Source organism: Furipterus horrens, unplaced genomic scaffold, assembly GCF_987537825.1.
Source record: "Furipterus horrens unplaced genomic scaffold, mFurHor1.1.pri manual_scaffold_10, whole genome shotgun sequence".
Taxonomy (NCBI): Eukaryota; Metazoa; Chordata; class Mammalia; order Chiroptera; family Furipteridae; genus Furipterus; species Furipterus horrens.
The window spans coordinates 63021693-63044564 of NW_028327180.1; the positions used below are offsets into that span (position 1 = coordinate 63021693).

General features: G+C 47.4%; 2 protein-coding genes across 3 annotated transcripts; one reads left to right on the forward strand and one right to left on the reverse strand.

Moving 5' to 3' along the window:
* Window positions 1-15158: 15158 nt before the first annotated feature.
* On the reverse strand, window positions 15159-19674 carry NOP16 (NOP16 nucleolar protein). 2 transcript variants are annotated; one of them, XM_090287917.1, is made up of 5 exons: window positions 19458-19674; window positions 19260-19368; window positions 17732-17801; window positions 16115-16221; window positions 15159-15582 (listed from the first exon to the last, which is right to left on the reverse strand). In XM_090287917.1, exons 1-5 carry the CDS (start codon window positions 19562-19564, stop codon window positions 15439-15441), a joined length of 537 nt encoding a protein of 178 aa, XP_090144043.1. In that variant the 5' UTR covers window positions 19565-19674; the 3' UTR covers window positions 15159-15438. The 2 variants fall into 2 exon arrangements, with proteins under 2 accessions (XP_090144043.1, XP_090144044.1); XM_090287918.1 differs by having other exon boundaries at window positions 17732-17817; window positions 19458-19549.
* A 345-nt stretch (window positions 19675-20019) lies between these two features.
* HIGD2A (HIG1 hypoxia inducible domain family member 2A) lies at window positions 20020-21045 on the forward strand. The gene is made up of 2 exons (XM_090287919.1): window positions 20020-20229; window positions 20613-21045. The coding sequence occupies exons 1-2, from the start codon at window positions 20076-20078 to the stop codon at window positions 20777-20779; spliced, it is 321 nt and encodes a 106-aa protein (XP_090144045.1). The 5' UTR covers window positions 20020-20075; the 3' UTR covers window positions 20780-21045.
* Window positions 21046-22872: the final 1827 nt, after the last annotated feature.

Sequence of the window (22872 nt, forward strand, 5' to 3'; positions counted from 1 at the left end):
TTAAGAAGTACCAATTGGTTATTACCGAATAGTCACAGGGATGTAAAGTGCAGCACAGGGAAATCAGTCAATGGTATTCCTTTTTTTTTTTTTTTTTTTTTAAGATTTTATTTATTTTTTAGAGAGAGGGGAAGGGAGAAAGAGAGGAAGAGAAACAACCATGTGTGAGAGATACATCAGTCGGTTGCCTCTCACATGCCACCAACTGGGGACCTGGTCTGCAACCCAGGTATGTGCCCTGACTGGGAATTGAACTGGTGACCTTTTGGTTCACAAGCCAGAGCTCAATCTACTGAGCCACATCAGCCAGGGCAGTCAATGGTATCCTAATGACAATATATAGTGTCAGGTTGTAATGGGTTATTTTTTTTACTCTTTGCCATCTTTTGCGTTTTACCTCAGTGGCAGGTTATTTTTTGCTCACGTATCCTAGCAACCTTGAGCCCCCTTTTGCTAGCTGACTCTAGCTGTTATCTGGCTACCCCAAGGACATGAGAATAGTGTCCAGCCAAGTATTTATCAGCTGAAGTTCCTTCTAAATTAGAAAGTATGTATATATGTAGTTTCTCACGCCTGTGTAGTTTTTTTTCTCTTTTGTTGTTATCTAGTTACCCCAAGGACATAGGAATAGTTCTGTTGCCTTTAAAAACCTTTTAGTCTGTAAGGCGGGACGGCTCTCCCATCTTCTGCTTCTGAAAGTGGGAAGACCCGTCCCTGGCCAGGTAAATAAACGCCATAAATTTACTTCTAAATTGCCTCGTGTCCTCTTTGCTCGCTAATGCTCCATAACATTTGGAGGCCCCAGCGAGATCCCCAACCTTTGTTGGGAAAGGAGGTCGAGGTTGGACGGCCACCGGACGAGAGTAAGGGGGAGATCTCCGAGAAATTTTTCTCGGCCCCGACTCTGCAGTCCAAGCTGTACCACTACTGTATCCTTGATTGGCTGTTTGGCGTTCAGGTATTGCCAAATACACCGAGGGAAAGGTGTATTTGGACAGGTCTGGAATTGGTGCACCCAGGGGGTCCGGTGGAGGACTGGACGCAGTCTTACTCCCCGGACTAGGTCGGACCGCACGACGGTGGGTTCGAACCTCAGGTTTTCTGGTTACTGTTCTGTTTCCTGTTCTGTTTGCTGTCTGTCTCGGTCTTGGTCTCTTTTTTGCTGAAATAGGTCAGTCCTCTTCGTGTTCGTCTTGTTCTCCTTTAGAATGTTTTCTTGAGAATTTTCCTGATTTTAAATGAAGGGCTTATAGCTTCTTTAGGGGGAAGGTGTCCCCCAGACGACTACGGACTCGTTGTGAATTTTATGAATTGGAATGGCCTACATTCTCAGAGGCCTCCTGGCCATCTGAGGGGTCTTTTGACCTTCAAACGGCCTACGGGGTCTGCCAGGTCTGTGCCGGGAAGCCTAGCCACCCCGACCAAATTCCATATATTCAAATTTAGATTGAAATCTTAGAAGAAAAGCCCAAATGGCTACAAAATTGTCAGAAGAGAAATGCAACTATTTTGCTTACATCTAAACCGAAGGGTAGCCCTTTAAGGGTCCCCCTCCGGTCCTCCCGGCCTCGCAGGAAAGTCCCCTTCCTGTGAGACCCCCTCCCTACACCCAACTGATTCCGGAGCCTTCTGTTGGGGGGGATGCGGCAGGCCGCAATCCTCCTTGCAGTCCTTCCCAAACCCGTTCAGGCCGGGATTGCACTCCCCCTGACTCGACAATAGGGCCAGCTCCCCTTCTCCTACTGCGAGAGGCCTCAGCCCCCACTGAGCCCTCAGGTTGGCCCTTTATAGTATATGTCCCTTTCTCTACCAGCAACTTGTATAACTGGAAGAATCAAAACCTGTCTCTTTCACAGAATCCTACTGGACTTATCTCCCTTTTAGAGTCTGTTTCCTTTACTCACCAGACAACCTGGGATGACTGTCAGCAGTTGCTCCATACCCTCTTCACTTTGGAGGAGCAAGAGTGCGTAAGAGGGGAAGGGCGGAAGCTCGTCCTTGGGCCAGACGGGCAACTGTCTGAGGACTCGGTGAGACTAGAGCACGTCTTCCCCTTAACGCGCCCAACTTGGGACCCAGTGAATGAGGTAAGGAGGCATTAAATCAATATCGCCAGATTCTCCTCTGCGCCCTCCGCGCTGCGGCTTTCTGGCTGACTAATCTGTCTAAGGTCACAGAGGTAAGTCAGGGCTCTAATGAGTTGCCAGCCGCGTTTCTTGGAGGGCTCTAAATATAGCTTTTGCATCCCAGTCGGCCCCTGATATTAGGAAGAAGTTGCAGAAATTAGAAGGCTTTGAGGGAAAGCCCCTGACCGAGTTGGTAGAGATTGCCCAGCGTGTCTTTATCAACCGAGAGGATCCTAGGGACTTGAATAAGAAGATGGCTCGTGTTCTCCTAACTATGACAGGAGATCCCCCACGGAGGGACAAACGACTGTTTAAAGGACCAAGGTATATGGGACAGGAAAAGACTCCCCCCTTGGCAGAAACCAGTGCGCTTACTGCACACAGGAAGGACATTGGAAACATGAGTGCCACAGGCGCAAGGCTCATATGCCCCATCAGCCAGTCTTGGCACAGGAAGCTCAGGACTGATGGGGCCGGGGCTCTCTACTTTATGCCCCCAAAGAGCCCAGGGTCTGTCTCAAAGTAGGGGGCCAACCTATCAATTTCTTAGTGGACACAGGCGCGACTTTCTCAGTTCTTCAGGAAGCCCGGGGCCAATCAGCCAGAAAAAGACTCTTATACAAGGGGCTACAGGCAAGGCTAAGTCGTACTCCTGGACTGAGGCCAGAATCACAGACCTCGGTGGCCGCACAGTCATGCACTCCTTTTCAGTCATGCCTGACTGCCTGTTTCCTCTCCTGGGTCGAGATCTTCTCTAAAATAGACTGAAACAGAGGAGGAGGCATTCCAGGCGTTTAAGGAGGCTTTAGCAACTGCCCCCGCCTTAGCCCTACCCAAACTTGACAGGCCCTTTCAACTTTATGCAGCAGAAAACAAAGGAATCGCCAAGGGGGTGCTCACACAACAACTAAGTCCCTGGAGGAGGCCCGTAGCATATCTATCAAAGCGATTAGATCCCATTGCTTCGGGATGGCCGAACTGCTTGCAAGCTATAGCGGCTATTGCACAACTAGTGAAGGAAGCCACGAAGTTAACTTTTGGGCAAGAACTACAAATTATCTCTGCCCATGCAGTAAAGACTCTGCTAAAAAGCCCCCCTGATAGATAGCTCTCCAATGCTCGTATTGTACAGTATCTGTACAGTATCAAGCTTTACTTCTAGATCCAGACCATGTCAAGTTTTTCCAGTCTGCAGCCCTCAATCCAGCTACTCTCCTCCCGGATGATGATCCCAGCCAGCCGCTTCGACTGTCTTGATGTGCTCACTGCCCTCACCAATTACCGGGAAGACCTAACAGATATTCCCCTGACAGATCCTGATGCTGTCCTGTACACCGATGGCAGCAGCTTTGTCAAGGAAGGGATCTGGTATACAGGAGCAGCTGTTGTAACCATAGATACTGTCATCTGGGCGCAGGCTTTAGGACCTGGGGCATCTACCCAGAAGGCGGAACTGATAGCCTTGACACAAGCGCTGCACTGGTCAAAGGGGAAGCGGGTAAACATCTATACAGATAGCCGGTATGCTTTCGCTACTGTACATGTTCATAGTAGCATTTATCAGGAAAGGGGACTCTTAACATCAGAAGGAAAGCATATAAAAAATGCTCAGGAAATCCTGAACCTCCTTGCTGCTATCTGGCTCCCAAAGCAGGTTGCTGTAATTCACTGTAAAGGGCACCAGGTTATCCGGACGCCAGAGGCCCGGGGAAAAGCCTTCGCTGATCAGGAGGCCCGGAAGGTTGCCCTGCAGCCAGTGGAACCGCTCACTCTTTTGCCGCTTATCCCGCCTCCAGTTCTCCAAGAGCCTCCTGTATACTCAGAGAAAGATCAGGTGCTGGCTATCAGACTAAAAGCCCCGGAGACCCAGGACGGATAGAAGTGCCTCAAGGACGGCCACCTCTTAGTTCCAGAGGCTTTAGGGAGGGAGCTCATCAGGCAAGTACATCAAAGCACACACTTAGGGGGAACAAGATTAGCAGAACTCCTGCAGACAGCCTATTATATCCCGGGACTATACCAAGAGGCAAAGAGTGTCAGTCGCCTGTGCCCCCAGTGTGCTGCTGTCAACCCAGCTCCAGTCTCCAAGGACCCATTAGCACCTCATCACTGTAAGTGTGGACTCACGCGGGGAGAACTATAGGAAGTTGACTTCACAGAGATGCCTGCAGCTCGAGGTGGTTTCAAATATCTTCTAGTCCTTATAGATGCCTTCTTGGGCTGGGTTGAGGCTTTCCCCACTCGGTCAGAAACAGCCCTAATAGTAACTAAGAAGTTGTTCCAGGTTATCATCCCTCGATTTGGCCTCCCCGTAGCTATGGGGTCCGACAATGGCCCGGCTTTCATTAGCCAAATAACCCAACAATTAAGCAAAGCTTTAGGCACCAAGTGGAAACTCCACTGCATATATAGACCCCAGAGTTCAGGTCAGGTAGAAAGAATGACTAGAACCCTAAAAGAGACTTTGACTAAATCAAAGCTAGAAACTGGCGATAACTGGCTAAGCCTCCTTCCCTTTGCCCTGTTAAGAGCCCGCTGTACTCCTTATTTTCAGAAGTATACTCCTTTTGAAATTATGTTCGGACGGCCATCGCCCTTGCTCCCCAAGCTCAGGGCCGATTTTACAGCTATTATAACTAACCAAGAACTTCTTAAGGCCCTGCAGGCTTTTTCAGCAAACACCCGAGGACTGCACGCCTATATCCGAGAGTGCCGGCCCGCTCCAAGTGACAACAACTCCGGACAACCACTGGCGGAACCGGGAGACCGCATGTAGCTAAAGAAGTGGAATCCGGACAAGCTCGGACCGAGGTGGACTGGACCACACCAGGTGATCTTCAGCACCCCCACTGCAGTTAAAGTCGCCGGGAAAGGTACTGGATCCACCGCTCCCAGGTCAAGCCGGCAGAACTATCGGACAAGGACCTTGAGAAATGGACAGTCGAGCGGACAGAGCACCCCCTGCGGGTGTGGCTGCGGCGGCACTCTTCCTCTTCCTCTCCCCCTTCCCCCTCCTAACTATAGTTGCAGAAAACCCCCACCGCTTAATTAATTACACCTGGCATCTCTCCCGAACTGGAGACGGAAAAATCGTCAGCCAGGTTAGCACTCCTAGAGCCCCACTTTTGACCTTTGTGCCCTTCTCGGTAATCAGTTTTACCCTGGAGAATGGGGGCAAAAGTGGACCCCAAGACTCCCTCCAGGGCTGTTAGGCGCCCGGCTAGGTACTAGGGCCTTTAATAAAGCTTTAACCGGGCCTGGGTGCGGTACCCTACCAGGAGAAAAACAGTTACAATCTGTTCAATTTTATATGTGCCCCCTCTCAGAATCCCCACCGTGTAATAAAGCCACAGAGTTTTACTGTCCCCAATAGTCTTGTGTTACTATAAGCCAGCAAGCCAGCTCTGATACATCCCTCTCCCAGAGCCGGCCTAAAGGTCCGATGACATGTGAAACCTTGCGCACCTGTAATCCTGTCTCAATGTGGCCTCTCGAACCCTGGGACAAACAGTGGGAAAGTGGAAAAACCTGGGGACTGAGACTTGTCGCAGTTGGTCGGGATCCTGGAATTCTCCTTACCATCCAAAAGCGTCTTATCTCCCAGCCTAGCCTCCCAGTCAGTCCCCTTGCAGGTTTCGGGTTACCCGAGAAGCCCAAGGCACCCCCGCCCCTGCCCAGAGCTTCACCGTCCCCTTATAGGAAACCCGGCCCCCGAAGCACTAGGGTGGTCACCTTCAGACCAGTCTCACTTACTACCCCGGAGCCGGAGACCCAGCCTATATTCAGGACCCTGAGCACTGTCTTTCAATATCTAAACAAGATGCAGCCTAACATGACTAAAGACTGCTGGCTGTGCCTTAACCCAGAGCCTCCATATTATGTTGGCATAGGTGCCAACCGCAGTTCTGGTAACCAAAATAAGAATATACAGAACTTAACTCTATCCCAGTTAGCCAAAAGACCCCAAGACTGCCGGTGGGGCCATGCTCCTAAACTAACTTTAGGGTCTTTTGAAGGCCAGGGAGCTTGTGTTCTCTCCTCCAGTTTTGCCCTCACCACTTCCCCGTATAGTAGCTCCTGCGCCCATATGACTACCCTACCCCCCAGAGGTACAGCGGAATTTGTCTTAGTTGCTCCTTCAGGTACCTAGTTTGCATGTACAAGTGGATTAACTCCCTGTATTTCTTCCTCTGCACTAGATCCCAGTTTTCCTGAATTGTGTATTTTAGTTCATATCCTTCCCCAAGTATACTATTATTCTAGCAGTCAAGGTCAAGAGCACCTAAGGTTAGAAGGTTTATACTGGTATAAGAGAGCTCCAGTACTGGTCCCGGCGCTCATTGGCCTTAGAATAGCAGGATCTGCTGCCATAGGAACCTCGGCCTTACTAGTTGGAGACAAGAACTTTAAGGATTTAAGTGCTCAAATAGATCAGAATTTAGGAACGTTAGAAGAAAAGTATCAGTAAATTAGAAAATTCACTCAGTTCTCTAAGCAGAAGTAGTGTACAGAATAGAAGAGGTCTAAACTTGCTTCTTAAACAGGGAGGATTATGCTTAGCTCTTGAAGAAACCTGCTGTTTTTATACTAACCACTCTGGAGTTATAAAAGACAGCCTTAGCCAGCTTCGTAAGAGGCTGCAGGATAGGGAAGAGGCCAGGAAAAAAGATGAAAATTAGTATGAACAATTGTTATCTATGTCCCCTTGGGCAACAATTCTTTTAACAGCCTTAACTGGGCCGCTTGCCCTTCTCCTTTTTACGTTAAGAGTAGGACCTTACATTATTAACTGCCTAGTAAAGTATATCAAACGTAGAATTCAAGCAGTAAAGCTACTAGTTCTCCATAGCCAGTATAATAAATTAAATACTCAAGATTCAAGGATTTGAATCAGTCACAAAAATCAGTGGGGAATGTAATGGGTTATTTTTTTTACTCTTTGCCATCTTTTGCGTTTTACCTCAGTGGCAGGTTATTTTTTGCTCACGTATCCTAGCAACCTTGAGCCCCCTTTTGCTAGCTGACTCTAGCTGTTATCTGGCCACCCCAAGGACATGAGAATAGTGTCCGGCCAAGTATTTATCAGCTGAAGTTCCTTCTAAATTAGAAAGTATGTATATATGTAGTTTCTCACGCCTGTGTAGTTTTTTTCTCTTTTGTTGTTATCTAGTTACACCAAGGACATAGGAATAGTTCTGTTGCCTTTAAAAACCTTTTAGTCTGTAAGGCGGGGCGGCTCTCCCATCTTCTGCTTCTGAAAGTGGGAAGACCCGTCCCTGGCCAGGTAAATAAACGCCATAAATTTACTTCTAAATTGCCTCGTGTCCTCTTTGCTCGCTAATGCTCCATAACAAGGTATGTTAGAAACAAGGTCATAGTGACTCCCAAACCAGTAGCAAAGTCATTGGTAACAAAAGGCAAATGTAATTAAAGGGTCTTAAGGGCAAATGTAATTAAAGGATCTCTGGGAAGGGAGTGGATAACATTAGCATATTCACAAATCACAATAGGGGCATTTAGATGAACGCGTTAGATTGTACTTCCGGAGTATCCAGTCATGGAGAAACGGGGAAGGAGGAGAGGGGAGGGGAAACTAGTTGCGTTAGGGTGGGGAAGCTAAGACTATAGAACCAGGTTCCTTTGTCTACTTGGGGCGCACGCTCTCCTGGCTATGAGGGTGCGCCCGGCTCTGCAGACTCGTGAATAAAGGCCTCGCTTTACTGCTCAAGTCCTGTGTCCCGGTTTTTTTTTTTTTCAGATTTAATGTGTTTTATTGATTAAAATATTACATTTGTGCCAATTTCCCTTCCCTCTGCTCCCCTCCACCCGGTGGCCCCCCTCCCTCCAGTTGTCCCCCCCTTTTAGATTATGTCCATTAGTTGTGCATACAGTTCCTCCCAACCTCTCTCCGTCTATTCCATTCCCTCCTACCTTGATCCCCAATTCCTATATCATCTCCCTCCCTTTCCCCATTCCCCCTCCCTGTTGACCTCCCCCCAATATGCTTCCCGTACCCACAGTTCCTTTTCCACTCTCGTTGCCTATTTAGTTTGCCTTTGTTTCATCTCCCTAGCTTCTGTTTTTTTAAATCAGTCCCTTTAACATCTCATATAACAGTGGTTTGGATCTAATGAACTCTTTCAGTTTTATTTTGTCCTGGAAACACTTTCTCTGTCCTTCTATTCTGAATGACAATTTCGCTGGATAGAGTATTCGTGGTTGTAGGTTTTGGATTTTCATTACTTTGAATATTTCTTGCCAGTCCCTTCTTGCCTGTAGGGTCTCCCTTGAGAAGTCAGCTGATAGTCTAATTGGGACCCCTTTGTACATAATTCTTTTCTTCTCTCTTGCTGCTTTTAAGATTCTCTCTTTATCTTTAATTTTTGACATTTTGATTATAATGTGTCTTGGAGTGGTTCTCCCTGGGTCCAGTCTCTTGGGAACTCTCCTTGCTTCCTGGACCTGCAAGTCTATTCCCTTCCCCAAGTCTGGGAAGTTCTCCTTTATTATATTTTCACTCAATTTTTCAAGTTCTAGTTCATCTTCCTCATTCTCTGGCAAACCAATGATTCTTATGTTGGGCCTTTTATAGCTGTCCCAGAGGTTTCTGATCCTCTCATTGTTGCTTCCCATTTCCTCTCGCTGCATTGGTTGACTGCTTGTTCCTTCTCCATATTCCAGTTTGTTGAAATGAACTCTGGATTTTTTCTCACCTTCTATCTCGTATGCGGTTTTGTTCCTTTCGTTATGAAATTTTTTCGCTTCTTTCTTATCTTTTTCCTGCTCTTTTGTGAATTCTGTAAGCCACCTGATAACAATGGCCCAGAACTGAGCCTCTGACAGGTTTCTTATCTGTTCATCTGTCAGGTTCTCTATCTGCTGTCTGGTGAGTTGTGTCACCGGGATTTCTATAGTTGTCTGCCTCATTTTGACAGATGCGTTTTGTTTTCTTGGGCCGGCTGTCCGGGGCAGTGCCTGTGTACTCGTAATGACCCAGCGACCGGCGCCGTTTGGCGTCACAAATCAGCGACCGGCGCCTGCCTGTCCGTGACCTATTTCGCAGCCCTGTGGTGCTTTCTTTGGGGGGGGGGGTCCAAGATGGATTCACACAGTTATTCAGCTAGGAGACCGGGATCCGTCCTCCTGCCCCCCTGGGCCTCACTGTTCAAGGCGATGCGGCGGCCGCTCTCCCCAGCGCCGGAGTCGCGCACCGCCAGGGGCTTGCATAGCCGGGATTCCTCGCCGCCCGCCGCTCCGGGTGCGACCGCAAACAGCACTGCCCTCTTTAACTCTTACCTGCCCAAATGGCATCGCTGGTTTATAACTTCATATGTTGGACTTCCGTGTAGTTTTATTTTCTGGAATTTCTAGTTATCCTTTGTTTTGAAGTAGTTGTATTCCTCTCTAGTTGTAGCGGGAGACCTAGCGTGTCCGTCTAAGCCTCCATCTTGGCCGGAAGTCGTAAGTCTGTCCCGGTTTTTACTGTGAGCGTTTCTCACAGGTAGGTGTGAGATTTATTGGGATAATCACTTAGTAAGTTGTGTAATGTCTAATCACTGGAGTGTACACCTGAAACTAATATAATGATATATGTCAACTGTGATTGAAAAATAAAAATGATTAACTTGAAAAAATAAATAAACAATAAATAAGATCTTCAAAGCCAAGCTTTCAGAGGTTTCCATGTGCTAATGTAAACCAGTGGAGTAGTAATGGAGATAGAATCCACCACGTCCCCAGCCTGTTTGATGGAAGAGCTCTTTTAGCCCAGGATGACTGTTACCTCTATGAGGCCACAACCTTGGGACTTTGCTTTTGGTTGGAATCACACTGATACATACAGAAATGCCTGATCAGATCACTGGGGAGGAGAAGAGGGGCTGTAGAGGAGTTTGCCAAGACAATGGTAAACTGTCTAGGAAGGGATTGGCTGAGAAGGTGAAGGCCTCCAGAGCACATGGAATTATGTACAAGATTTGAAATAAAAGAAGGGCTCTCTGGTTCCCTGGATCTCTCTTCTTCCTTGAGGATGCCTGGGTAATCACATGGTAGCTGCCTGCGTTTCCCAATGGACAGTATTTTAAATGGAGGGGGACCAGAGCTCCTAGGATCAGGCTGGCCTGGCCGACGGTGGCAGGGTTAGTCTTCTTAGGATGTTATAGAGGGAATATGTTCCTGAGGCAGAAGCCTGCCATTCTTCCAAAATTGTGTAGCTTCTGTACCTTATGTTGTTTTAGTTTATAAACTAACCTATAGAAATAAGATACTTAAAACTAACAGGGACACCCTAGCTGGTGTGGCTCACTGGATTGAGTCTGGCCTGCAAACTGAAAGGTTACTAGTTTGATTCCCTATCAGGGCACATGCCTGGGTTGCAGGCCAGGTCCCCAGTTGGGGTGGGCAAGAGGCAACTGATCAATGTTTCTCTCACACATGGATGTTTCTCTCCTCCCTTCTCCCTCCTTTCCCCTCTCTAAAAATAAATAACATTTTAAAACAGGGTTAATGATAGAACTCAGTTGTTAAAAAGTTTAGCCTTAGTAGGTTTAAGTGATTAAAGCTGTAATTAAAGAGTTTAGCTTTAATTGATAGGCTTCAGACACTAATGCATGTGGAAAGCTGTTATCCCAAAATTGTGATGCTTTTGAATAGACTTCTTTCCTTTATGATCAAACCTTGGCATCTGAAATTTTGCCTAGTGGGTAGTAGCAGGCAGCGGGACCACACTTCCTGTTTGGTAACAAAACGAACCAAACAGCTTTCACTGATGAAGTGGACCCAACTGAAAGAATGGCAGGGGATGCAGTCAATCACAGCCTCCAGTCCTCTGCAAAGAGATGCCAATAAAAAAATCTCACAAGGCCCACCCCGACTGGTGTGGCTGAGTGGATTGCACACCAGCCTGCAAACTAAAAGGTTCCAGTTTGATTCCCAGTCAGGGCACACGCCTGGGCTGCAGGTCAGGTATCCAGTTGGAGGTGTGCAAGAGGTAACTAATTAATGTCTCTCCCTCTTTTCTCCCTCCCCTATCCTCTCTCTTAAAAAAATAAATGAAATTTTAAAAAGAATTCTCACAAGCCCTGACCTTTGGTTGGGCATCGTCCCACAAAGCAAAAGGTCACCAGTCCCATTCCGATTTCTGGTCAGGGTACATGAGCACACGACTGGGGTTGTGGATTTGGTTCCTGGTCCCCAGGAGGGATATCTCTGAGAAGCAACCAATCCATGTCTTTCTTCCTCTCTTTCTCTCTCCATTTCTCTCCATTCTCTAGTAAAATCTTAAAAAAATAAAAAATCTCCAACTCTTGATATGGCCCAGGTAGGTCCAGGTAGGTCAGTTGGTTAGAGCATCATCGTTATACGCCAAGGTTGTGGGTTTAATCTCCAGTCAGGGCACACACAAGTAGCAACCAATGTCGTCGTCGTCGTCGGCAGCCGTCCGTCTCGAGAGACGATGGTGTAGCTTCCTAAGAGTCTATCTGCACCGCCGAGAATGGCTGTGCAGTCCGACTCGGGAGTGACATGGTATCTGTCTCCTCCCGTGTTGAATCGACATCTTGCGATGACGCTGAAGCTACAGAGCCTGGGCAGGGTAATATGGAGGGTCTGCTGTTGCCCATGCAGCAGACCCCCCCTCTCTTCGCAGCTGAAGGGTCCAAGGGAAAGACGGAGTCGATACAGCTTGGGTTCAGGTGCGCCGCAGGAGTTGCCGGTGTTGACTACAATGTCAAACCGCCTTAGGGACTCCGGCTCCGGATTTTCTGTCGGGGTTTACTCCCTTAGCCTTTCCCCTGAAGAGGTATGCCGCAAGGCAGCGGAGGAGCAACCAATGAATGCATAAATAAATGGAACAACGGATCAATGTTTCTCTCTCTCCCCCTTCCTCTCTAAAATAAAAAAAAATTAAATTTAAAAACAAAATTTTAAATCTCACAGCTCTGATTTGTCTCCCCAAGGGCCATGCAGTTGGTCATTCCATAAGCATTTCCCTAGCACCTGCCTCAGGCCAGGCTCTGAGGATTTCTAGATCAGGCCCCTGCACTCAGCAGGCCTGGTTGGGGGATGTCAAGCAGGTTAAAATGCAGTTATGACTGTGATAGGTATTGGTAATAGGAGGTCTGGGACATTGGGACTCCAGGACACTTAGCCTGGGCCAGGGGATAGTGTTAGGAAGCACCTTTGTCCCCAAATGACCCACAGCCCCTGGTTTTAGGGATTGGGGAAGGAAATAATACAGCTTTGAAGGTAGTTTATCTATAGCTGATAGGTAGTTTCTTAGTTATGCAGATAGCTATGGCTGCTGCCTGGGGTGGAGATCAGGGAGATGGGAGGAACTTTGACCTTAAGAGTGGTGGCTCACAGGGCCTGTGTGATTTCTGCAGGTGGCTAGGACTGCTCACTATACCCACTGAGTCACAGACCACAGTTAGGATTTATTTATTTATTAAAAGATTTTATTTATTTTTAGAGAAAGGAAGGGAGAAAGAGAGGGAGAGAAACATCAATATGTGGTTGTCTCTTGCGTGCCCCAAGCTGGGGACCTGGCCTACAACCCAGGCATGTACCCTAACCAGGAATTGAACCAGCAACCCTTTGATTCGCAGGCCGGTGCGCAATCCACTGAGCCACACCAGCTAGGGCCGTAGTTAGGATTTAAATGAAAGGTGGCAGCCATTTTAGGCGCTGGGCCACACAGTTTGAGACTACAGAGGGACCCCACTAGCCCATCACGAGGTCGGGTGTGTAAGAAGGTGCCACGGGGTTCTAGACTAAGCATGGAGAACACTGTGGCACAGGCAGGACCTCCCAACTGTGAGAAATACCCATAATAAAACACTGGGACACAGGACTTAAGCAGTAAACGAGGCAGTTGTTTATTCACGGATTTGCAGTTGCGGGCGCAGTCTAACAAAAGGCACACACCAGGGCTTAGATTAAACCACTTTTATCCTAACACAAGTAAACCCCCACTTTCTTCCCCCTCCTCTTCCTCACCGTTTTTCCCTACTGGATACTCCAGAGTTACAATCTAATGCGATTGACTAAATCAACTAAGGGTAGCGATTAGCTTATGAATAAGTTTCCTTATCTCACTGACCATGCATAGTCCCAGGTTATAAATATTCCATGACGGGTGCCCTTCACACTCAGTTAACTCTGACTGTTTATGCCTTCAGCCTCATTTCCCCTAGAAAGTTTTCTTAACTTGCTTATCACATTTTCCGAGGTTATAAATATTATGTCCTTTACACTCTGGGTTAACTCTGTTTCTCAGGTGATAAATATTCCTTAATTCTGACCATCTGTGTCTCTAGCCCCTCTTGAAAGTTTTCTTAACCTGCTTATCACATTTCTCTTTTGCTGCTAATCATTTCTTATTGGTTTGAGAGTCACTTTTCTTTGTCCCTCACACAACCAGGAACGGATGGATGGAAGCTACCAGGAACACTGAGAGAGGACACTCTCAGGACTTGTGCCTTTCCTGGACTTCGCCATAATCCAGTGTAACACGGTACATGCTTTCCTGGACATTATATGGTGGCTCATGACATCATACCTCAGATCCTGAAGGACAGCTGACAGATAAAGAGGTGGGGAACTACTGGGCTTGGTTTCGGCATATAGCCTTTTGAGGAGAAGTACTGGGTCTCAGGGGAAATTGAGGCTCTGAGCACTCCCAGGTTGCAATATTGTAAATAAAGACCCGTTTTTCTCAAAACAAACAAACAAACAAAAAAACACACCCTTTTTTTCTCAACACTAATTGGTAGGTCTTACACTAAGGCACCACGTGAATGAGCCACACTTTGCTCGGTAACAGTAGTGGTAGGGAAAGCTTTCAAAAGTTGGCACCTGAACTGGGTAAAGAAACAAGGTAAAGTAGTAGTAGCCTAGTGAAAGACCTGAATTTGGGGGGGCTACGAAGGATAGAAGTTATGGGGCCAAATAACGAAGGCCCTCCGGAGCTCTGCTGCAGACTCCATCCTGAAGGCTGTGCTCACAGTGCTGGAGTCTGAGTAGGCTGGGTCCAGCAGGGGAGGGCTTTCTGGACACTCCCAGCCTATTTGCCTGGACTCTGTGGCATGGGCAGGCTACCTTCAGGAGCCAAAGGGAAACACATCAAGTGAAGGCCTAGGTTTAGTTGTTGAGAGACATGCCTTCAAACCCTGCCCCCATTAACACCTCTCAAGCCTCCATTTTCTTACCTGTAAGATGAAAATAAAGCCACACACCTCATAGGATTTTATGTGAAATGATCTATATAGAAATACTAAGCCCTTCTTTTCAAGAACACTGAGATGTTTTAGATACTTCTAGAGACCTTAGAAATAAGAGGATTTTCTGTATTATTAATACCTGATGACAAACTAGCAAGACTAAGGAAATGCTACATGCCCACTCCACACCCTGCCTAAGATCCTGTTATGTGAGGTCATCATCACCATATCCTCACGTCACCCTGATCAGGCAGGCCCAGTCCCAGAGAATGACCATACAGTGTGTAGCCCAGGGCATGGCACACAGTAGGATGGTACTCGGCAGTCCCCAGTCTCAGAAAGCACGTTTGGGTGCCTCAGGTTCCCTTAAGGCCAAGGCCAAGACAAACAACCTGAAGATGAGTATGGAGGGCAGGTAGGAGGTGGACCAGGAGGCAGCCAGGCAGCTTCCTCACCCTCTGGCAGCTGAGCCACAGCTGGCCTCAGGCTAGAGCCATGGAAAACCAGTCCAGCAGCCCCCAGCCTAGCTGGGGGGCGGAGTGGGGGTAGTACTGGCGAGGAAGGCCCCTTCAAAGTGGCCCAGGGTTCCTGAGAAGCTTCTGTAGGAGGGTTAATGAACTGCCATGCAGGAAACCAAAACAGAGCGATACAAAGACAGGGAGAAATCTCTTCCCATCTCAGGAGCCTGCACCCAGGAGGGACGTGAATGAGACACATGAAAGGCTGGGTGGCTCTCCTATCCCCGCTGAGCTGTTTCTTACAGGGGTGGCCAAGTGCTTAGCTGGGAGAGGCAAACACAAAACCATCAGAGAAGTAAAATAGTTTTATTTTATTATATACATAATATATTCAAGCAAACCACCTCTCTCTAACCAGCAGGTTCTGGCTTTCCCTGCAATCCCAGAAGGATATACACTGAAGCCTTTGGGAGACAGTTCCTTCCGCAGAGTGGGTAGTAAGAGAAAAAGAAAATCATTTGATTACATGAGGGTGGGCCCACCTCACCTGCAGCCACACACCCCTCCTTTCCTTGAACCCTGGCTCCAGCCTCTCAGGTCCAGGAAGAAGCCTCAGCCTGAGGCAGGTGTTACCAGTCACTCAACCTCCATCTTATTCTTCTGCAAAGAATCAATGAAGGTTTGCCACTCTGCTGGGTAAAAACGCTTATAGACGTTGATCTTATTCCGAATCTGTTTTGGGGTGTCTTGGTAATAATTCTTCTCATCCCGGGCCATAGCCTAAGGAAGGAGAAGGGCCACTTGAGGGCTGAACAGGCAAAGGTTCAAATCCCACTTCTGCTGGAGGTGGGCAAGCCGCTTCCTATCCCAGAGGTTAACATTCCTCACTTCAAAAGCCATGGTGTATGTGTGGAAATGGGTGCAGATTCCCACAGGGGCCAGCTGAGCAGCTCATGCTCCATCCATGGCCAACTAATCCCATTAAGGCACAGGTTGCAATGTAACCAATCTTTCCATTTTTAAGAAGCCAAAAATAGGGACTTTTATTTGAAACCTCCCACAATTAAAATGGCAACTAGTTCAAGTTCTTTTAAAACACCATGCAAACAAAACAATGTATCTGTGTAATCATCCACTCAGTCTACCCCAGCTATGAGCATCATCTGTGGGATCCACTTCCTAGAGTTTTTCATACCTTTGTTCCCACTCAGTTTCAGGAAATAGGCCCAAGGCAAGCAGATAAAATCACAAATGGTCTAGGGCACCTTCCCAATGGGTTAAGTGGTCCATCTGCCAGGCCCAAGCCACTCACCTTATAGTCTTCCCCATGGTTCTCCACCATGTAGAGGACGTAGTCAATGAGGTCCCGAGACAGTGTATTTCCCTTCTTTTCTGGGAGGCTGGCTTCTGCCTCCAGGTCTGGGGTAAAAGAAGCCGGGAGACAGGAATGAGGTATTGCTTCCTATCCTATTTGAGCTGCCCAGTCTCCTTCACCTAATCCCAAGCCACAAGAGTTGCTACACCAGCCATCTGATGGGCTTTGCCTCTCCATCCCCATATAGAGCTAGAACCTTCTTTAGCCCTCAGATTCCAGGCTCTGTCTATGATACAATCACCTATCAGTGAGGCAACTACCTAAAAGGCAGGTCATCTCTTTGGGGTAAAAGAAAAGACACCAAAATAATCATCTTTACTTAGTGCCAGGGCAGGGTTCCCTTCCAGCTCTAAAACTCTGTAAGAACCTCTTATCTTGAAGTGGAAAGGTCTGAATAAATGAGAACTACAGCTGTAGCAACTAGGGCCTAAGGCTGGGCCCAGGTAACTCTGCTTCTTATGAGGGAAAAAGCCAAGCTATGGAGCTAATAATGGGTTCACTTTTAAAATAGCTTAACAAAAACTCCCTATTTCTTGTCTAAGAAGAAAGAAAAATAGTTCAAAGAAATGAGGTGGTCAAATCTTATCCAGGGATTGATTGCTACAAGTGCTATAGTTAAAATTATCTTTCCCTCGGTTGCCAGGGTGGTGGGGGTGGAGGAAATGAGTAGCTGTTGCTTAATGGGGATAGTTTCAATTCTGAAGATGAAAAAATTCTGGAGATCTGCTGCATGACAATGTGAATATACTTGACACAACTGAACTATACATTTAAAAATGATTATTAAGATGATAAACCTTATGTAATGTTTTTTTACAATTTTAATTTTTTAAAAGAATTAAAACTTTTCAAAATTAGCTTTGACTACAGTTAAGTACACGATTTTGTATATGCAAGCCAATGCATTAATTCTTAGAGACTCACTGAGATACACTAAAGACAGAAACTCCAAGAATCGTTTATCAGATGTCTGGCCATGCAAATCCTTTTATGTTCAGAACTGATAAAAATCATAGACAGGTAAGAGGAAGGATGTACAGAAAATTCCACAGTATTCTTGTTTTCATGCAATATTTATTTCCTTCTCTTTGGCCTCAATATACATGAAATTGATTTGTCATTGGAAAGATTAAATGAGACGGTGGAATCTCTAAAAATCTGCTCACCCTTAAAGTCATGAGAAGCTGAAATGCACACCTAAGACTTAAAAGTTTATTTTGTATCCTTTTAGGGACCTAGACATTTTCTTTCTTTCTCTTTTACTTTTTTTTGGTGGACACCAGAAAGCTTGTTTGTTTTTAATTTAATCTTTATTGTATTTTCTTCTATTACCGTTTAGGAGACCTGGACATTTCTGATCTCACTTCATACACTTTAGTTAGTAGACTGAAAATGTCCCAACTGGGGACACAGACCCTGGACTGTGAGCCCTGGACCAGCTGACTTCCTCCCTCTGAACTTAGGTTCTCCACCTGTAAAATGAAGACCTCTGAGGGCTCTTTCCAGCTCTAACTGTACAGAATGGTGACCTACAGGAACATGGCCAGCACCTACCATTTAGCACATAGGGTTTCCGCACGAGTTCCTGAGGCCCATCCACTGCATCCACATCCATGGCCTTTACCTGCATAGAACACAGACTAGGAGATAAAGGATCCTGGATGCAGGAAAAGACTAGAGGCTCCCAACTTTCCCTGCACAACTGTATGACCCATAAAGATCCATATACAAAGCCTCAGGAATAGATGACAAGGGGAACCCATGCCCCGGAGGCCTCATGGTTCTCAAGAGATTCAAGCAAGCAACTCACATAATACCCCTTGCCTGCCTCACTGCAAATGAAATAGTACACCTGAAAGTGCCTTATAATTTACAATGAGGGGGAGACTTCAGACACCTCTATGAGGAGCAACCTGATGGTGCTTGGCTACAGCTTCACATTTGCTCTAGAAATAGTATTCCATTTCCCTCTGGCTTGAAGGGATACAAAGAAACTTGCCTAAAGGCAGTGAGACAAGTTCAATCACCATTCAGTAGGTTAACTATTTATTTATTTACTTAATTGATGTTAGAGCAGAATAGGAAGAAACACTTATGTATTCATTGCTTCTTTTTTTCTTAAAGATTTTATTTATTTTTAAAGAGAGAGGAAGAGAGGGAGAAAGAGCAAGAGAAGCGTCTATGTGTGAGAGATACATAGACTGGTTGCCTCTCACACACCCCAACTGGGGACCTGGCCTGCAACCCAGGCATGTGCCCTTGACCCCTAAGGAATCGAACCAGTGACTTTTCGTTCGTTCACAGCCCGGTGCTCAGTCCACTAAGCCACACCAGCCAGGGCCATTGTTTGATTCTTGTATGTACCCTGACCAGGGATCAAACCTTCAACCACAGCGTATGGGGATATCTCTCTGAACAACTGAGTTTTCCCAACAAGTATATTAAGCACTAGTCACATGTTAAGCACCACTGGGGATTCAGTAGTGAACAAAATCCAAAGTCCTTATCCCCAAGGAGATAGAGTATGTTCAGGGAAAGAGATACAGACAATAAACAGATAAATAAGTACATAATATACCATCAAGTATCTGTAAACGGTATGAATTCAAATAAAACCAGGAAGAATTAAGTGGGTGGAAACGTGTGCTATTTTTGAAAGGGTGGTCCAGAAAAAGTCTTATTCGGGAAAAACCAGACTCAGTAGTTAAAACCAATGACGATTAGAGGAAGAGTAAGTCAAGATCCCAAATTCTGGGGAGTCTTTATTAGGAAAGGTAAGGACAGAAAATAAATTCTGGAAAATACCAGTAAGATGCCAAGGGACCCAAAGGAGGTTAATTTCAGAAGAAAAAAAGAATGAAGAAGGAAAGAACTTCAACCCATGCCCAATTTGTGCTGAGGTCGGAAGTATGAGGAAGGTCTAAAAGGGACCCTCAAACAGTGCACGCTGGCCGAGTTGGCTATCTGCGGTCGCAAACCCAGGAAGGGCTTGAAAAAGATGAAGGATCAAGTCCTGAAACCCCGCTAAGAACAGCGAATGGGGCGGGGCAAGGGCCGGGATCCTGCCGCTTCAGTACAGTACCTTTCTCTTACGGAGGGGCACCGCCTTGTTGGGGTCCATAGCCAACCCCATCTCGGCCAGGTTCTGCCGCACGGATTTGGCGTGGTCCCAAGCATGTCGGATGTGAGAGCTACGTACAAAGAGAGGGAGATTGCAGCACCATCAACTCACCGGCCGTCCCGGCCAGACCCCCTGCCTTCTGAACCCCGGATGCCTCACCACTCGATCCGTGGCGCCGCCTTCCGTCGAGCATTCCGGTTAAGACGCTTCCGATTAACGTTGTAACCGAATTTCTGCCTCCGGGTCTTCCCCTTGGCCTTAGGCATTGCGCTGACCACCTCACCGGCTATTCAGACTCAGCGCCTTCACTTTCAGCACCTCATGGAACAGACTCCTCCCCCAGCACAAGCATGGCCTGCCGGGCATTTTGGGAAATGTAGTCCGCCCCGTAACAGCAGACCCTCCATATCACCCTGCCCAGGCTCTGTAGCTTCAGCGTCATCGCAAGATGTCGATTCAACACGGGAGGAGACAGATACCGTGTCACTCCCGAGTCGGACTGCACAGCCATTCTCGGCGGTGCAGATAGACTCTTAAGAAGCTACACCATCGTCTCTCGAGACGGACGGCTGCCGACGACGACGACGACGACGACGACGACGACGACGAGTCCGCCCCGTACCGATACAATGATGATTACTACGACTCCCAGAAAGCAATGGGGAGACTGTGCCTGCGTACAAGGCTCAGCGAATGCCTATTTCCGCCCCCTTTCATGACTTCACAGGAGGTGGAGTTTACAATACCCATTTTCTCCGGCTGCTTGTTGACTAAGATATGGCGTCTCCTGGCCCTGCGACTCCTAAGGCACCCTTCGAACCATCGCAGCCCCCAGTCATTGAGGGCTTTAGCCCCAGTGTCTACAGCAATCAGGAAAGCTTCAAAGAAAAGTTCCTTCGCAAGACTCGCGAGAATCCAATGGTACCCATAGGTAAGCGAGTACTGTAGGAACTGTAGATGGAGAGGCTAGTGCTTTCGGGGGAAGTGAAATAGGGAAGGACCCGGGAGCCGAGTGAGCCCGGAATAAGAGCTGACCAGATATGTGACGAAGGGGCCGGGCGGTAAGAGGTGAACCTGATTGGAGCAGGAATGGGATTCCGTGGCTGGGACGCGGCATATTCTTAACTCCGAGAACCTTGCCAGGACCAACTCCTCCTACCTCGTCCCCCGGCCTCCAACCCCCGCCATACATGCCCACCCCTCGCCATCTGCTCCTGTTCCGAGATCTCGACTCATAAGAAAGAAAACCCAAAGCGTGAAGGTGCCTCTGGGGCAGCACCTGCCACTTCCCACCTGCTGTGTCCCCCTCCTCAGGCTGCTTGGGCACGGTGGCCGCCCTCACCTACGGCCTCTACTGCTTCCACCGAGGTCAGAGCCAGCGCTCCCAGCTCATGATGCGCACCCGGATCGCCGCCCAGGGCTTCACGGTCGCAGCTATCTTGCTGGGTTTGGCTGCATCCGCTCTTAAGTCTCGACCCTGAGTCCGCTGCCTGGCCTTGGAAGCTCCGCAGGGTTCTTTCCCAGGCCCAGGAGCAAGCAGCAGTCCTACCACCGGATTTATTCCCTCTTCTCCCCTGACAAGCCCCTGTGTCAATGGTGGACGAAGTGGCCAGTTGAGTTCCTGATTTTTTTTCCCCCAGGAATCTTAGGTTCAGTTGCATTTGGATGTTGCATACTGCTATGTCTGCTGCAACTTTTCCATTCCCTACTTAATAAACTCTGATCCACTTGTAGTTTGATGAATTCATTCTCAGTCTCACCCTCAAGATTTTTGTGTTCTAGTTACGGGATAAACAGACTGCAGAGGGGCACTTGTTAAAAGCAGAGATTCCCTAGGATGATACTGTCCGGGAGAGGGAAGAGGATCTTTCCAACAATTCCCACACTTTCAGTAGGAAAACCTTCCGTAAGAGGAGGCCTGCCATGGTCCTGTCAGAGGCAGGGGTTTGGTCCTCCACTGTACTTCTCTGCTCCTCACACCCCTTCCACCTCCTGAGAGCACCTAAGACTTTACTAATCTAGACCATCCTGTTGTGGTTCTTGCTATATTTAACAGAACAGGAAATGGGCTCAGAAAGCAACCTAATGTAGTGGAAGGAGCACAGTTCCAGAGTCTGTCAGTGGTTTGTGTACCTAGTGTCTGAGTTAAGGAAGAAAGGAGGCTGGCAACGAAAGAAAAATACCATATGATATCACCTAATACAGAAAACTAATGAACAACACAAATGAGCAAAATTGAACCAGAGGCATGTAAACAAGGAACAGAGTAACAGTTACCAGGGCGGATGGTGGGGAGGGAGAGAAAGGGGTTAAGTAGGGGAAGGGTTTAGTAAAGGAACTAGTATAAATAACCCATGGACATGTACAAGGAGGTGGGGATTGTCTGGGAGAAGGGGGAGGGGGGGAGAAGTGGGACAATTGTAATAGAAAAACAATAAATCAAAAAAATTTTTTAAAAAGGAGGCTGAGGACCTGAGCAAAGTCTAGAAGACAGGCAGCCTGTGATGTTTGCATTCATGTGCACTATCAGTGTTCCTGGTCTGTGGTTGTGGTCAGCCCTTTAGTGTTGATTCAGACCTTGTGTGACTCCCGTAATTTCAACATCTAACTGCAAGCTGCCAGAATGGAAAGGAGGGTGTAAAGAAGACACACCCACTTCTTGAGCACCAGATAGTCTAGGTTTCTAAATGGAGGAGTGTATGACCAGGGGCAGCTGAACGTTTGCCCCACTGTGGTCTCTCATATAAGGCAAAGATTACAAGTGAAGAACAGTATATTGTGTACTTTGGCCTCAAGATTCTAAGAATGGATATGGATTGATGACTATGGCACTTCTAAAGGGGATGGTCTCTTTTTTTTTTTAACTGTAGGCATTATTGTATCCCTCCAAAAAGATACATTTAAGTTCTAACCCCAGTAACCTCAGATTTGATCTTTAGAAATAGGATTTTTACAGAGGTAATCAAGTTAAAATGAGATTAAGGTGGGCCCTATCCAATGGCTAGTTTTCTTATAAAAAGGGGGAAATTAGGACAAATACAGACATGCATAGAGGACAGGCCAGGTGATTGTAGTGTTGCATCTACAAGCCAAGGAACACCTGAGGTGGCCAGAAGCTGGAAGAGAAGCTGAAACACATCCTTCTCTAGGGCGTTCAGAGGGACCATGGCCCTGCTGACCCTGGATTTGGACTTCTGACCTCCTGGAAAGTAAGGCCATCTGTTGTTCTAAACAAAACACTGTCATACATTGTTACAAAAGTTCTGGGAAACTAATATGGCTGGCAATTAACCTAATCTTTTTAAACACTGTGTGGGTCACAATGTTTTGAATATAGCCAGGTTTGCAACCTCTGCTGAAGGGGAGGAAGGTGTGGTCACTGCTTTTTATCCCAAATCTACAGGGGGCACAGCTGAAGGAAGGAGAGCCCTGGCCATCCACAGGCAGAGCCCCCAGCCAACCCCAAGGAAGGGGCGCTGGCGTTAAATGAACCTCCACTGGGAACCTCTGCTCTCGCCTCTGCCCTCCCACTTCAAGCCTCAGACCCTCAGGAGCCTTAGTGTCTGCACCTATG

Bases quoted from the DNA above. Each gene is read 5' to 3' on its own strand.
- NOP16 (XM_090287917.1), bottom strand. From the start codon at position 19,564: ATGCCTAAGGCCAAGGGGAAGACCCGGAGGCAGAAATTCGGTTACAAC. The intron at 17,802-19,259 runs GTACTGTACTGA...TGTTCTATGCAG, and splicing joins TGCCCCTCCGTAAGAGAAAG to GTAAAGGCCATGGATGTGGA. The intron at 16,222-17,731 runs GTAGGTGCTGGC...CTTTTACCCCAG, and splicing joins GAAACCCTATGTGCTAAATG to ACCTGGAGGCAGAAGCCAGC.
- HIGD2A (XM_090287919.1), top strand. From the start codon at position 20,076: ATGGCGTCTCCTGGCCCTGCGACTCCTAAGGCACCCTTCGAACCATCG. The intron at 20,230-20,612 runs GTAAGCGAGTAC...CCCCCTCCTCAG, and splicing joins GAATCCAATGGTACCCATAG to GCTGCTTGGGCACGGTGGCC.